The following is a 15323-nucleotide window of genomic DNA, read 5'->3' as shown; positions in this document are numbered from 1 at the left end:
GGCCATTAATCATGTGGACACATTAATAGCGACTCCCAGTAGGCTATTTTACTGCAAGAGCATCACAGCTGAACCATATTCTTACTTGACTTCCCCACGTCAGGGGGGGGGGGCATTGTATATTGGAATGGGGATCCTGACCAATGTTCCCCTTCCTAACCAAGATGGGTACGGGGTAGCGTAGTGGTTATATCACTAAACCAGTGATCCAGAGGCTTACTGAGCCATTGGACAGCCCGAAAAAAAAAGGATTTAAATTACTTCTTTAAATGATTGTGTTAAATCCAGAATCAATGTGCAGCTGGCAGAGTCCCATCGACAAAGTGATGAGCACTGGCAGGGAAAAATCCTAGAAACGCATCAAACTTACTTCTTCTTGATGTTCGGACACAGTTTCAAAACATCTTCTTTACATGCCATCTTAAACTTGTAAGAGAAGCGGAAATCTTTCATTTGAACCTGAAACAGTTAGCAGAAGGAAACACGTTTAGCTGCGCACCAAAATAAAAGGGATCAGGATTCTCTTGGCTTTTAACATTACCAGCTGGGTTACGATGTACATCAGTGGGAAAGGTTCGGCTCACATTACCAATGCTGACCTCCCAGGATCCTTTGCATGACTGACTTTTGTTGATCTCCCAGGATTCTTTGCATGATTGACCTTTGCTGATCTACCAGGATCCTTTAAGTGACTGAGCAAACAAGGCCAGTTTCTTCTGACCTCAGGGGAGCACAAGGCAACTGAGGTAGCAGCACCATTTGAAATCATAAATCTCACCTTTATTATTGCCTGCCCAGCAGTTTAATTTTTGAATGAAAACCCTTCTCTAGAGATCTTGGCTTTGACATTGTGCTGGAGAATCTATCTTTGAGCTACCTTTCAGGCAGCACTTTCAAACACTAATTCTGTTTGATTACATTTCCTCTGTGTACAACTATTGAAGATGCATACAGAAGCTATTTTCCTGCATGTCAAACTTCACAGAGACTAACTATACGATAACTGGCTACACTTGTATTAAGGAAAATTAGTGGCAGTGTGGAAGGGGGCAGAAGAGAGTGAGAGAGAATGTTCAAGGTTAGAAAGTATCTGATGAAACCACCAGGAATTTACAACACTGGTACATACAAATATATTTAAGTAAATAGGATCTGTGGCATCCTGTGTTAATAGACTTCATGCAGTAGCAGTCCTTCCAAGGATTCATGACATGGTGGGGGCCTGGGTCCACATTTAACCACCTTGTGTCATGATATCACCGCTAGATGAATGCAGATTCACCAACTGACAATGGCACTTTGGAGCAGTAAGTGCAAGACGGCCAATAAGCTTAAAAGAGCCCTTGTCAAAGGAGTTGAAAATTCACACCAACCGTTATTTTGCTACAACCAGGCAAGAGTAAAGTTTTTAAACATGTACATAATCTGCAGGGAAACTAATCGCCAGCAGTGAACATGACCTTCTAGAAACGGAAAACTTCACGCACCCCAATTCCCCCCCTCGCACTCCTCTCCCTCTCCAACCAGCCCAATGAGATTTGGACCAATCTTACCAATTGGAAGTGTGTGACTCCAACAGCACACTTGTCGTTCATCTCCTTCTGGTGTTTATTTTGAACCAGACACTCCATCAGGTCCCCGCTATCAATTTGATTGTCTGCTAACTCCTGCAAGAGGAGAAACATAATGAGACCACTGTTTAAAATGAGCAAGGGAACTGGGTGCTAATACTATTGCTGCTATGTAGGAGATAATCATATTTTAACAACATTGCTACTTCCACCATACAGGGTCCAGTGAAGACTTTTTAAATGTTAGCTGCAGACCATTTTCAGTCTTTTGGCTTCTGACAGCCAACACAAAACACTCCTCAGTTACTCACGTGACAGTATGTCTGAATGACAAGATCACAGGCTCTCATAAGCAGGACTTCAATTTGAATATCCTAGAAAAGGGAGGAAACAACAAGATCAGTTCATGTCATTTCTCCTTCACATTAACAGGCGGCAGAAAGGAAGCAGAGTAGGTGTGATTTAGGTTTTTAAAATGCTGAAAGACAGACTCATATGCAAGCCTGTAATTTAACTTTCAAAGCATTGAAAACTACAGGATGCCCAAGACAAAGCATAGAGAGATCAAGCAAAAATTGAGATTAAAAGAAATGCCACCTCCCCTTACAGTATGTACAAAAGACTAGTTGAACTTTTTTGAACAACATCTGTTTAAGGGACTGAAGTTCAAGTACAAACAAGATCAATAATTTTATAGCTCCCGTGATGCAGGAACCATGGAAATTTTTACGGAATGTACCTGCAAGTTCCAATGTTATGCTAACATTGAGATTTTTGTTCAACTGCCTTCAGGGGTCAGGGAGAAGGTTCCCTCTTCTCATACTTGATTGTTGATTATTTTGAGCTTCTTTAAAGGAGAAGGAAAATCCTAAGGAATACTTGTAATTCTAAGTAAAAATTTTTTTTTTTGTTGTGACAAATGATCAATTTTCTTATCCTCAAGTGAGGTCTGCCTCCATTAATCTGCTCCGGTGACATCACCAACAGGGAACAACAAAATTCACCTGAATCTATTGTTTTGCTCTACAAATATAAAATGGGGGAATAGTTTGAACCAAGAGTACTCACCAAGATCTGTTCTCCCTCCATATCAGACTGTGTTGGGGTACACAATTCACTTGAAGGATAAGGCACAATGGACTGTACAGACCGCTCATCTCATCTGGACTTTGGAACAGCTGCATAGCATGATGAAGCCCGCTGGTCACAACTGATATGCCACAGTCACAAATCTTAAAATATTCTTCCACCCTACTACAGTGTGGCAGCAAGTAGTGAAATAGGGACTGATGTCCCTGTCATGCGTCTTCATGCATGGAATGAACATGTGGAATTGACTGATGAATAAGGTAGCGGAGGCAAGAAGCTCAATTGTTTAAACAGTTAAATACAGTGACAGGGGCTGTGGATTTGTTCAGGATGGATGAGCTGAATGGCTTTCCCTAATCAAATCTACCTCGTGATGTGGGGAGGGGTGGGAAATCAAAGCAACACACCACAGTTTGAGTCACAATCCACGGGTTTCCCTCAATACATCGTAGAAATACACTCAGCCACAACTAAATAAAGGAACCATCTTCAATTCCTTTGAAGCATCTTAGAACAAGTGACAGGCCTTCCAAAAGTACCTACAGCAGCAAAACGCAGGGATTCTCTGTCTGGGTGTACAGGTTGGGAAATGCCACTCAACAGTGACAGAGTGAACAGGCCAAGTAAAAAATACTCTCACTGTTACACAGACTGAATGAGGTCGGGTCTTCGGACTGAGCAGTAATTATAGGCCAAAAGCTATTAAACAGATATAACTGATACCACGATGCATTACAAATGGCATAGATGAAACAGGTCAACACTAAATATACATAATGGAATAAGCTACTCCTTATCTATTGGACGTTGGAGAGTTGGTAAGAGTGCACAGCAAATTCCAGGAGTCCAAACACTTAAAGGGAAGACAAGTCTGTGAAGGGGGGTACTTTTTATTTAAAGTGCACTCTTCCTTCATACAATATAATTTTAGTGGTTTCTAGTAGGACTCCACAAAGCCACGTTGCAGGCTGGGAGCAGAATCTGTATTCTCAAGCCTATGGTGCCTGCAGCACTCCAGCTGCTCTGAGGTCACAGTCCCCATTGTTTGCATCCCAGAGTGGCTCTGTAGTAGAGATCCACCCAGTCAGTGACACCAGCAGAGCAACCTAGCAGGGTTAGAGACCTAACTTGAACATCAGAGAAATTTCTGGGATACAGATATTATTTTCTTCAATACATCAGAAAGTACTTTAAACAAAAATGACTTCCCCTAGAATTTCCTCCCCTTTTAAAATGTACCGAGTGTGCTAGGTCCCAATACAGAAAAGACAAAGTCAGATCAGATTTGGTCTTTAAAGCAGTAATGGATCAGAAAAAAAAACTAAGCTCAAACCATAGGACCAGGACTTCATTAGAAAGTTACAAGTAGCTCATCTTGCTTTGGTGAAGTGCTGTGCTCCCTTGTGAAGGAATTGAAGCACAGAGGGACAACTGCAATTGCGGAGTGACAGCTGGCCTAGGGTCATTGAATGGGTCACTAAGCACAAAGCCGTTCAAATGGATGAGCCGTATATCCAATTCTCGGATTATGAATTCAGCACTTAAGGAAGGCTTCTGGGGAGGAGCCAGTTCAACAGGGTCAATGGTACATCCCAGAAATTAGCAACTACCACAAGAGACAGAGAACACCAGTCTAACACAGAGCCAATGGTACATCCAGAAATTAGCAATCTCAGGAAAGAGAATCAATTTAGAGTCAAAGGGAGATGCCAGAAATTAGCAACTATCACACTCAGTACAGATACATTGGGTGAATAAGTAATATGCAAAGAAACCTACAATAGTATCAATTTAATACACTGATCCCAGTAGTAAATTTGACAATGACTGTGGCAAGTTACTAAAAGTCTCTGAGGATGGCACTGTCATTAAAATTAAATCAATCTGCTGGCTCAATTTACAAAGTTACTTGGTGCTGATCTCACTTACCTCTGACTCCAGCTCGGTCAGATTACCCACAATTTCCCTGCAATTCAGTGCCAAGTCATCAAGGTGGTCCTGGAGACACTCCAGCTCCTACAGACACAGAAAAGTAATCCAGCAACGAACATCAGGGATGCGTCACTTAACGATCAATTTGAGACAAACATTGGCCTTATGCCCATTCCAGATTCAGCAACAACACTGGGGAACAGGTTTGTAACAGCCCTACCAGGACGCTGCCTGCATGTGGATCACTTTCGTATGGAGTCACGTACAAGGGCTCACCAAGAGCTTTTTGTTATAAGCTGTATAAATGAGTGTCTGTCCATTCCCATTAAACCCCTATTTCTTTATCTATGCTCTTCAAAATATATACACCAAACAGCAGTTCTCATTTTGGAAAAAACATAGAAGAAACCAAGCCCAAACTGCTTCAGCAAGATGCCAGTTGCATCACCTCCTTGCTCTTGGGCTGTCCGAGGCACACTACCCTGCACATCTCCATACGCAAGACCAACATGAAGCAACCATGAAATGCAACAGAGGGTTAGCAATGTTAAGTTTGCTATATTGCGGCTACTTTTGTCAACTGGATACCTCCTCTGAGCACTCAGATTGAAGCCAGTTCAATTATCAGGCTACTCTTGTAACTGCATACTCCTCCCACTCTGCTGGGCCTCCCAGCAGCAAACATGCCTCGTCCACCCTGCCCACTCTGTTAACCCTCTTGGGCACACCCTGGTAGAACTGGTGAGTACCTGTCCAGGCTCTGTCTTTTCACTGCACCATTTCCCGAGGTCTATTATGCAGCGGTCTTGTAACGCAGGCTCCAACTTCACATCCAATGCTCGTTGATGAAGAATTCGCTGAATCTCTGCTCGGCAGTCTCGGGATAACTGGATGGAAAATTTGTTCTGGTCAGTTTGTCTTCTCTGCCATTTTCAACAATATTTTGCACTGATACATTGCCAACTTTCATTTTTGTGACCAACAACATTTTTTTCTAAAAACAGACATGATTCAGAACAGTTACTTTAATACATTAAGAACAAACTGACTCCTTAAAAGGCATGGTCTCAGACGTAAAAACCCTACGAAAACCGGGATTGCTCAGACCGGTTACCACTGCAGGTAAACCTCCATTGAGCCGTTGCTGGAAAGTGCACGTGGATTTCAGCTGAGGACAGAATTGGGCTCAGCTGTGACATCTCCCAACTATTCTCAAATAGCACAGCCCCTCTCACGCGTGAAGAGTGGTCACGTCAGCAAGGTGCAAAAAGGCTGCTACTGCCCGTACAACTGCACCCTGGCATGAGTCCTGACCTTCGGGTAGGGGAGAAAATGTGAAGAAAAAAAATGAACACTCTTTTGCAGGCCACATAAATATTCTGTTTCAATGGTGAATGCGTAAAACAATCCAAGTAGAGGTGCTGATCCCATGGAACAAGGGAACCAATAAATCATTATTATTAACTTGGGGTGCTTCAGCAACAAAGCCTGCTTGAACCGTGGAGGTTAATTTAACTCGGTGCACCATCAGGCACAGCCACACCACCAAGTTAACACCCAGTGTTAACAGCACTCATTTTAAATATACACAAAGTCAGTAATACTGAACTGAAAATAATACCAAGAACTATAATCTTTAAAATGAGAACCTCAAGAGGTAAAGCTCGCGCTTCAAAAGTGTTCAACACCCTACAAAACCCAGCCAGGAGCCCAGGAATTTTATCATTGAGTAACCATTGAGTGCATTTACTCCATGCAGCAGCCACATTTCAGCTTTAATAAGCAGTGAGTTGAGGTCTGTCTCCACCTGCAGAAAGTTCCGAAAAGATGCACATTATGCTGCATGACTTAAATGCTGAAAGAATTCACAAGGGGGCAGTACTGATTACAACAGTGCAGCACATCACAATTAATTTCCCTTGTGCACATTCTCTGTCCACGAGAACTGTACTTTACGGTATCCCCACGAGCTTACTGCAAGGCTTCAGGTGCCATCAGTACTATAGGAGGACTGAAAATCAGCCAATGCTCAATTCCAATAACCTAACTGATGCAAACACAAAAGTCAGAGTAAACACATTGATTTATGGAGCTTTTAATTTTAAAATTTGGCAGATGGAATATGTGGGAAAATGTGAACTTGTCCACTTTGGCCGGAGGAATAGAAAAGCAGTATATTATTTAAATGGAAAGAGATTGCAGAACTCTGAGGTACAGAAGGATCTGGGTGCCCTCGTAAATGAATCACAAAAAGTTAGTATGCAGGTACAGCAAGTGATTAGGAAGGCAAATGGAATGTTGTCATTTATTGCAAGGGGAATGGCATATAAAAGTAGAAATGTTTTGCTACAGTTGTACAGGGATTGGTGAGACCACATCTAGAATACTGTGTGCAGTTTTGGTCTCCTTATTTAAGAAAGGATAATTGCTTTAGAGGCAGTTCAGGGAAGATTCACTCGACTGATTCCTGGGATGAGGGGGTTATCTTGTGAGGAAAAGTTCAACCAGTTGGGCCTGTATACAGTGGAGTTTAGAAGAATGAGAGGTGATCTTATTGAAACATAAGATCCTGAGGGGACTAGAAGGGGTAGATGCTGAGAGGATGTTTCCCCTTGTGGGAGAGACTAGAACTTGGGGGCCACAGTTTAAAAATAAGGGGTCTCCCATTTAAGACGGAGAGGAGGAGAAATTTTTTCTCTGAGGGTCGTGAGTCTGTTGAACTTCCTTCCTCAGAGAGCACTGGAGGCAGGGTCATTGAATATTTTTATGGCTTAGTTAGATAGATTCCTGATTAACAAGGGAGTCAAAGGTTACAGTAGGTAGACAGGAAGGTAGGGTTGAGGTCATAATCAGATCAGCCATGATCTTATCAAATGGCAGAGCAGGCCCGAGGGGCCGAATGGCCTACTCTGCTCTTAATTCGTATGTTTGTATGTTAAGGAAGGTATAATGATGATTATCTGGAGTTGTCTTACTGAAGGCCTCATTGAACAGCATCTGGGCATTATAACTTTAACATATTGAAAGATTTAAGTTTGCAGTGCTGGAGGGCCTGCCACTGGCAAGCACTGTCTTTTTGCAACTTTTATTGTTGGAGATCGTTAGGTCACATCACACTGGAACACTTCACTTCCCGTCACCAATAACCTCTCCACATCAATCGTGGATACATACCGTGCTATCAATCTACAAAGTGTGCCAGATGTGGGAAATCAGATGAGCGTCACAGTAATTAAAAATACAGCTCCCAGTAAGAGGCAGCTTCACGTTTTTCTTTCAATCTTCATTCACCCTACAAGATGGTATCTGATCCAAAACAGTGGCAACCACCAGCATACCCCATTTTGCAGTCACATTGCGGGTAAGCACTGTGCATCAACTGGATGGGCCTTCTAACCGCACCCTGGAACTTGAGGAACTTACTGAAAATAATTCAAAGTCTTTTATAAAACGTATAAATAGTAAAAGGGTAGTCAAAGGAAGCATGGGACCGATTAGAGACAAAAAAAGATGATCTTCTTGTGGAGGCGGTGAGCATGGCTGACGCACTAAATGAATACTTTGCATCCGTCTTCACTGGAGAAGATGATGCTGTCATCGTAGCAGTAAAGGAGGAGGTAGCAGCGATATTGGATAGGATAAAAATAGATAAAGAGGAGGTACTTAAAAGATTGGCAGTACTCAAAGTAGAAGAGTCACCCAGTGGGATGCATCCTAGGTTACTGAGGGAAGTAACGGTGGAAATTCGGAGGCTCTGGCCACAATCTTCCAATCCTCCTTAGACTTGGGGATAGTGCCGGAGGACTGGAGGTTTGCAAATGTTATACTTGTCCGAAAAAAGGGAGGGCAATTACAGGCCAGTCAGACTAACGTCAGTGGTGGGGAAACTTTTAGAGACAATAATCCAGGACAAAATGAATTGACACTTGGAAAAGTATGGGCTAATAAATGAAAGTTAGCACGGATTTGTTAGAGGAAAATTGTGTTTGGCTAACTTGATTGAGTTCTTTGATGAAGTAATGGAGAAGGTTGATGTGTATATGGACTTTCAAAAGGCATTTGATAAAATACCACATAATAGGCTTGATAGCAAAATTAAAGCCCATGGGATTAAAGGGACAGTGGCAGCGTGGATACAAAATTGGCTAGGGAACAGGAAGCAGAGAGTAGTGGTGAACAGTTGTTTTTTGGACTGGAGGGAAGTATACAGTGGTGTTCCCCAGAGGTCAGTATTAGGACCACTGCTGTTTTTGATATACATTAATGACCTGGACTTGGGTATAGAGAGTATAATTTCAAAGTTGGCAGATGACACGAAACTCAAATGTAGTAAACAATGTGGAGGATAGTAACAGATTTCAGGAGGACATAGACAGACTGGTGAAATGGGCAGACACATGGCAGATGAAATTTAACACAGAAAAGTGTGAAGTGATGCATTTTAATAGGAAGAGTGAGGAGAGGCAATATAAATTAAATTGTACAATTTAAGGGGGTGCAGGAACAGAGAAACCTGGGGGTGCACATACACACATCTTCACATCTTTGAAGGTGGCAGGACAAGTTGAGAAATCTGTTAAAAAAGCATATGGGATCCTGAGCTTTATAAATAGAGGCATGGAGTACAATAGCAAGGAAATCATACTAAACCTTTATAAATCACTGGTTAGGCCTCAGCTGGAGTATTGTGTCCAATTCTGGGCACCAGAGTTTAGGAAGGATGTCAAGACCTCAGAGGGTGCAGAAAAGATTTGCTAGAATGGTACCAGGGATGAGGGACTTCAGTTATATGGAGAGAGTGAGGGAGCTGGGATTGTTCTCCTTAGAAGAAGGGGGGATTTAATAAAGATGTTCAAAATTATGACAGTTTTGATAAGAGTAAATAAGGAGAAACTACTTCCAGTGGCAGACGGGTCGGTAACCAGAGGACACAGCTTTACGGTGTTCGGCAAAAAAGCCAGAGGCAACATGAAGAAACATTTTTTTTTTTACGCAGCGATTTGTAATGATCTGGATTGCATTGCCTGGAAGGGTGGTGGAAGCAGATTAAATACTAACCTTCAAAAGGGAATTGGATAAATACTCGAATGGAAAAAAAATTACATGGCCATGGGAATGGGATTAATTGGATAGCTCTTTCAAAGAGCCGGCACAGGCATGATGGGCCGAATGGCCTCCTCCTGTGCTGTACCCACAATGATACTATGAAACGCAGTTACACCCCCGCCCCCCTGAAAAAAATTGTCTACAAAGGGAACCCATCCTCAAAAAAACCTCATCTACAGAAAACAGCACGGATTTCAGTGTAAAATTTAACTAATAAGTGTTAATAGGTGAATCCCGAGGCGGCATTGATCAGTGGGGAAGGCTGTTTATCCTCAGCAGTGCAATGCTAAACAGTTTAATTAGTGATTTAAATGGCCAAGATTAAAACTTATCTTAATGGGGAGGGGCGGGGGGGGAATCAATGCAACCTAGGCCAGGTGATGAAATACCATTTGGCAACTCAGTTTGGCAGCACAGTCAGAGCCTGTCTCAATACTCATCCATGAACAACTGCTTCATACAGGTGACTGTTCACTTATGCCCATGATTTGCACCAATTATCCTATGCTGAATAAAACATTTCACCACTCAGTTTACTTGTGTATCACCTGCATTTGCAGTGCAGTGAAACATGCACAGGCCGCTGTCCGCGACTCTTGCAGGAAATTACGTCTGGATGGCCCAAGACCATGCTCAGCTGTGATGCCTTCCATGGTCAAGTAGCCTAGATACTCACTCTCACAAAAGGAACGACCCTTGGGCTACAGGCACTTTCAGCACAAGTCGGCACCTTGAGGGGAGTATGGAAAATATGTAGAACCCTCTCTCCTCACCTCCCAATATGGTACTGCTTAGTGTCACAGACATGGTCGAACTGTCATTCTTACCCTACGTCCCTGTTCCTCTGTACGATAGGCATGACGATACAGGCAAGAAAACACAGCTCCAGGGGGCAGCATCTCACTGGTTTGATTCCAACCCGGGGTGTGGCACAGCCTGGCAGCATCTCCCTGGCACTTACGATAAAGAACAGGATCCAGTCTGAGGAAGGACACCGTAAGAAGATATTATAAGACGACTTGACAATCCCATTTTATGACAAGAATCCCAATAAAGTCACCAGCCACTCCCCAACAGCACTTGATCAATTATAAAGTGACCGATTTACAACCAGAACAGCTTGCATTATATAGTACCTTTAATATGGGTGACAGCCCATAGCACTTTACAAAGAGGAGGAAATAAACAGATAAAAGGAACAGGACTTCAGTCAATCACCAAGGTTACAGCCAAAAACTGAAAATGGCTGCATGAAAAATCTGAAGCATTAATTTGAGAACTTTCTCGGGGAGGAGGATACTTTCATTAACTTACTTACTATATTAATAGCAAGAAATCATGGGGTGGGGGGTGTGAAGAAAGAAAATATCACAAAACAATTAAATGTTGTTTCATACTCTGAATTTGTCTCAAGCTGCTTCTATGACCACTGACAAGACTTGGATTCACTGGTTAGTCAGTTCATAGTGCACTCTCCTTTTGGGTCAGGAGGTTGTGGATTCAGCCTTCAAGTTTTATAATCTAGGGTGGCACTCCCAAAAAAAATTGACGAAAAGAACATTCTGCTTTTATTCTGATACATTTCAGTGAACATAATGAGGGCGGACCACCCTTTAGCTGCGACCTTCAACTGAAGTCTGCCTGCCTGTTCAAATGGTTCACTATCCGGAGAGGAGCAGAGAGCCATCCCAGTGTCTTGGCCAACATTCTTCCCTGAACCACCACCAAAATGCACAGATTTACTATTTATGGGGCCCTGCACAATAGCTGCCATGTCTGCCCACGTAATAGTCACTGCATTTTTGTGATGTGCTTTGAGATGCGTTACCTAAATGCAAGTACTAAGTTAATTATTGGTTACTTCACTCGAGCGCCATCCAGCCCAAAATGCCATCATAACCCAAGTTTAGAAGGACAAGATCTAACTGTAATGCTAGACATTGTATCCTCATTCAAGTACAAACATTTCACACATCTGCCATTACACTTCACTAAAATCCCAGTGACAATAGTATCCTGAGGAGCGACCCATACAGGAGTGAACTCAACATTTACTGGAATTAGAATTATTCCATTCTTCACACAACTTCACCTCATCATTCAGTCTCTACTGGTTCCCGACATCTTCAGCATCTTGAGGGGAGCATGGAAAATTGGTAGAAGCTCACCTCCCTCAAAATGATGTAATTATGGTCTTGCTTAGTGTCACACTGAAATGGACGACATTCTTCAGATGTCATTCTAACCCTGTTCCTCCGTATGATAGACATGACCATCAATATAAAACTACAAACAGTGGGAACAGGCAACGAATCCAATCGAATCCTCAACTGGATGAAGTGTTCGAAACATTCCAAGCTATTATGTTTTTTAAAAAGTAAAAAAGAGTCGATGCAAAAATCACTAATAGCAAACCTGGATCACTAACTGTACAGTGCTGTTTATTCAGCAGGGTATTGGTTTATCAACTGTATGCAGTTCCTGCTTGTTAATCGGGGTAAGGATTAATCATTGAGCAATTGTATGAAAATACCATTTATTCAGCCATTTACAAACATGTTCAATTTGCTAAATTATGCAGAAAGGGTTCACAATCCACTATACACGAAAAATAGCCTATTTACAGGCTTTGTGAAAGTAGCCAGTATTATCTGTATACTTCATCTGTACCAGTTCTCCTCTGTCCTCTTCTGTTATGATTAGCTCTTCCCTCCTGGCCTCCAGTCACCACTGTCCCCTGGAGCTTGCTTGCTTGCCTTTGGGAGAATCAGAGAGGAGGTTCCCCACCCCTTTCCCCTCATTAATTTGCCTCACCCAAGGAGATTGTGCAGCTGCGTGGAGTGATTGTGTACAGAGGTCACACCATGCCAGGATGTGCCAGGCTCTATGGTCCAGCTGGTCTTTTGTCATTTTTCTTATGTTCATAAAGGCCTCACCGTAAATGTTTACCTTTCTGTTTTGGATGCTAACTGATGCACTGCATATTTACAGCATCTTTTATTTTGACCTCAGATTTCTTGCAGTTAATGTTTGTCTTTGAGCTTTAATGGCTCGTGGTTTGATTACAAGATACTTAAACACGTAACTTTCCAAACAGGCGGCAATGCTTACTTCCAGTCACGGGAGATGAAGTACTGCAGCTCAAGTAGGCGATGCTCGCACTCCTCCACCATCTTCTCTGTGTACAGATGTTCCATCAGGCATGAGAGGATCCTGCCAAGAGAAAATATGGCAAGCATTAGCACAACAGCTTGGCGGTTGATCCATTTCCCAAATACAGGACTGTCGCTGGCAAAGTGCACAACTGCGTCAAGGGAGCAGCTTTCCTCAGCACACTCCAAGTAAGAGTAAAGTTTTATTTACAATCACACCGTTACTGGTGTTAATCTGTACAAGTACCCAGCAGCTTTTCAGTTCAACAAAGTGCATTTTGCTTCTGTCAATATTCGCCCTCTTCTCCTGAAGGCATTGACTGCTGCTGGGGTATGGTTCCACAGGCAATGGCAGATCTTTGATACATAGCTCAAGAAGCCACAAGTCACGTGTAAGCCAAGACAGTGTGTCAGCAGGCTATCTGACCATAGAAAACAAAACAGTTGAACCCAATACTATCTTATGCCAGCGTGCACACTTTCCTGTGGGATTCATTGGACAGTAACCCTGGCTAGTCCATGGTACTGAGCCACCCCAATTAGTGCCCTGGTTGAGGTCAGCTGACTCAACATAGGTCAGAAATCGAACCTAGGATCCTGAGCTTGCATGGCCTAGTGCTGCACTGGATTATGCTTTTACCCACATGGCTGTTAGGAACATCAGCACAGGAGTAGGCCATTCAGCCCCTCAAGCCTGTTCTACCATTCAATCAAATCATGGCTGATCTGTACCTCATCTCCATTTACCAGACTTGTTCCATATCCCTTGATATGCTTAGCTAACAAAAATCTATCTATCTCAATCTTGAAAATGTCAATTGACCCAACATCCACAGCCTTGAGGGGGGAGCAATATCCAAATTTCCACTGCCCGGTGTGTGGAAAAAGTACTACCTGATTTCACTCCTAAATGGCCCAGCTTTAATTTTATTATGCCCTCTTGTATACTTTTATCTGGATTACAGATTTCAAAAGTTTGCTGCAGTCAAAAGCTTAAACATAATATACTGAATCTGAGCCTAGTATCTCATGTACAGACTCTACACACCCCAGATGACAGCAGCAATTCCTCTCTTTCCCTGCCTGTTTCACACAGATTAGACAAACATCATGCTTCCTCTGACTTACATCGGATCTCCACTGCGGATGTGTTTGCAGGCTGTTTGGATGACCGACTCACAGGCTTCATTCAGTGCTCGATCAATACGGTAGTCTGCACCAGGGTCTGTTTCTTGAATTAGGGACTGGAGCTGGAATGGGAGTGGAAAGGGTATTAACAAGCAAACTAACTAAAAACCTGGTCACTAAACACAGGGCTGTTTACAGGTGATGATCAATTCTTTCCAGCCACCCACATCCTCCCAGCTCCTTGATCCTCAAGTCCCTTCATCCACCTAATGTACTCTAAAGGTTGGAACTACACACTATTGATGAAGTGGCATCAGTACACCACTGGCTGCATCCTCTCTGCAAATAAGGTGATACTTTTGACCTGCATTGTTTTGCGGAGCATGACTACAGTATCCAGATCATGACACTGATTTTCACTGCAGTTAAACCTCCACTTCACCATTCATCACCAGATGGCATGCTACTAGCTGACATTACACTGAGATTTAGATGTGAGGTCTTCTTTAAAAAAAATCTAATCCAGAATAGCCACATAGAATAAGTTTAAACAGTACTGAAAAATGGAATATCTCATTAAAAGCACACCCTCCTGTGCTGACATTTAGATTTCCCGTGTAATTTCGTTAGGAGCAACATGACATCTTCCACTGACAAAGGCCAACAACATCTGCACAGCTATCAACAGCTGGTCTGTGTGTGCAGGAAACACTCCCTTTAAGGGCTGGCTTTTCTGCACTGTGCAGTTGCTCCCTTCAATTAGAAAGTGATCAACTTCACTTTCAATCTTGCATCAAGAGTGTCAAATGATATGCTGTGAATTAAACATCCAATCTATAGGTTTAAAAAACTATGATTTTTCTACCCATCAAAATACTCACAGCCTGCTGGCAGCTCTGCCCCAGACTGTTCTGCTCTCCTCGACCCAGTCTCATCAAGCAGTGTAACGTCCGGCCCTTCCGGTGTAGGCCTGAACAGTGGAGTTCGATCTCACTGCGACAGTTAAGGACAATCTCGGGGCTTAGTGAGAAATCCTCCATCAGCATTCTGCGATAATCCAACATCTCTCCCTGGCACTCGCCGCTCACCTGCCGACCTGTCCAGTATGAGAGATAAACAGTGGAACATCAGCAATTTTGTACATAACACAGCACATAAGCAGGAATAGTCAGAGGCACACCCCACTTCCCAGTGCCTCCTTATGGATTGTGTGGCTACCTTCTCCTCCTCCCCTACCAGGGGTGTTCAGTAACAGTATATTACATAGAGTAAAACTCAAGATAGTTCATGTACTGTAACCAAGCCCCCCTTTCGCCAAGCTCCACTTCTGTGGCCAAAGGGCAGG

General features: G+C 42.9%; 1 protein-coding gene across 3 annotated transcripts in view; it reads right to left on the bottom strand.

The window, feature by feature from the left end:
* Positions 1 to 15323, bottom strand: part of glg1a (golgi glycoprotein 1a) — a 96699-nt gene that overhangs the window by 20655 nt on the left and 60721 nt on the right. For all 3 annotated transcript variants that reach the window (XM_067997711.1, XM_067997712.1, XM_067997713.1), the window contains exons 8-16: positions 14860 to 15074; positions 13979 to 14100; positions 12810 to 12911; positions 10526 to 10679; positions 5342 to 5479; positions 4590 to 4676; positions 1883 to 1945; positions 1554 to 1667; positions 371 to 459 (exon numbers count right to left, since the gene is read on the bottom strand). In XM_067997711.1, the coding sequence (XP_067853812.1) occupies positions 371 to 459; positions 1554 to 1667; positions 1883 to 1945; positions 4590 to 4676; positions 5342 to 5479; positions 10526 to 10679; positions 12810 to 12911; positions 13979 to 14100; positions 14860 to 15074 (1084 nt within the window). The remainder of the gene's footprint in view (positions 1 to 370; positions 460 to 1553; positions 1668 to 1882; positions 1946 to 4589; positions 4677 to 5341; positions 5480 to 10525; positions 10680 to 12809; positions 12912 to 13978; positions 14101 to 14859; positions 15075 to 15323) is intronic.

The sequence above is a fragment of the Heptranchias perlo genome, chromosome 16 (assembly GCF_035084215.1).
Source record: "Heptranchias perlo isolate sHepPer1 chromosome 16, sHepPer1.hap1, whole genome shotgun sequence".
Lineage (NCBI taxonomy): Eukaryota > Metazoa > Chordata > Chondrichthyes > Hexanchiformes > Hexanchidae > Heptranchias > Heptranchias perlo.
This window is presented reverse-complemented; position numbering and strand designations above follow the sequence as displayed.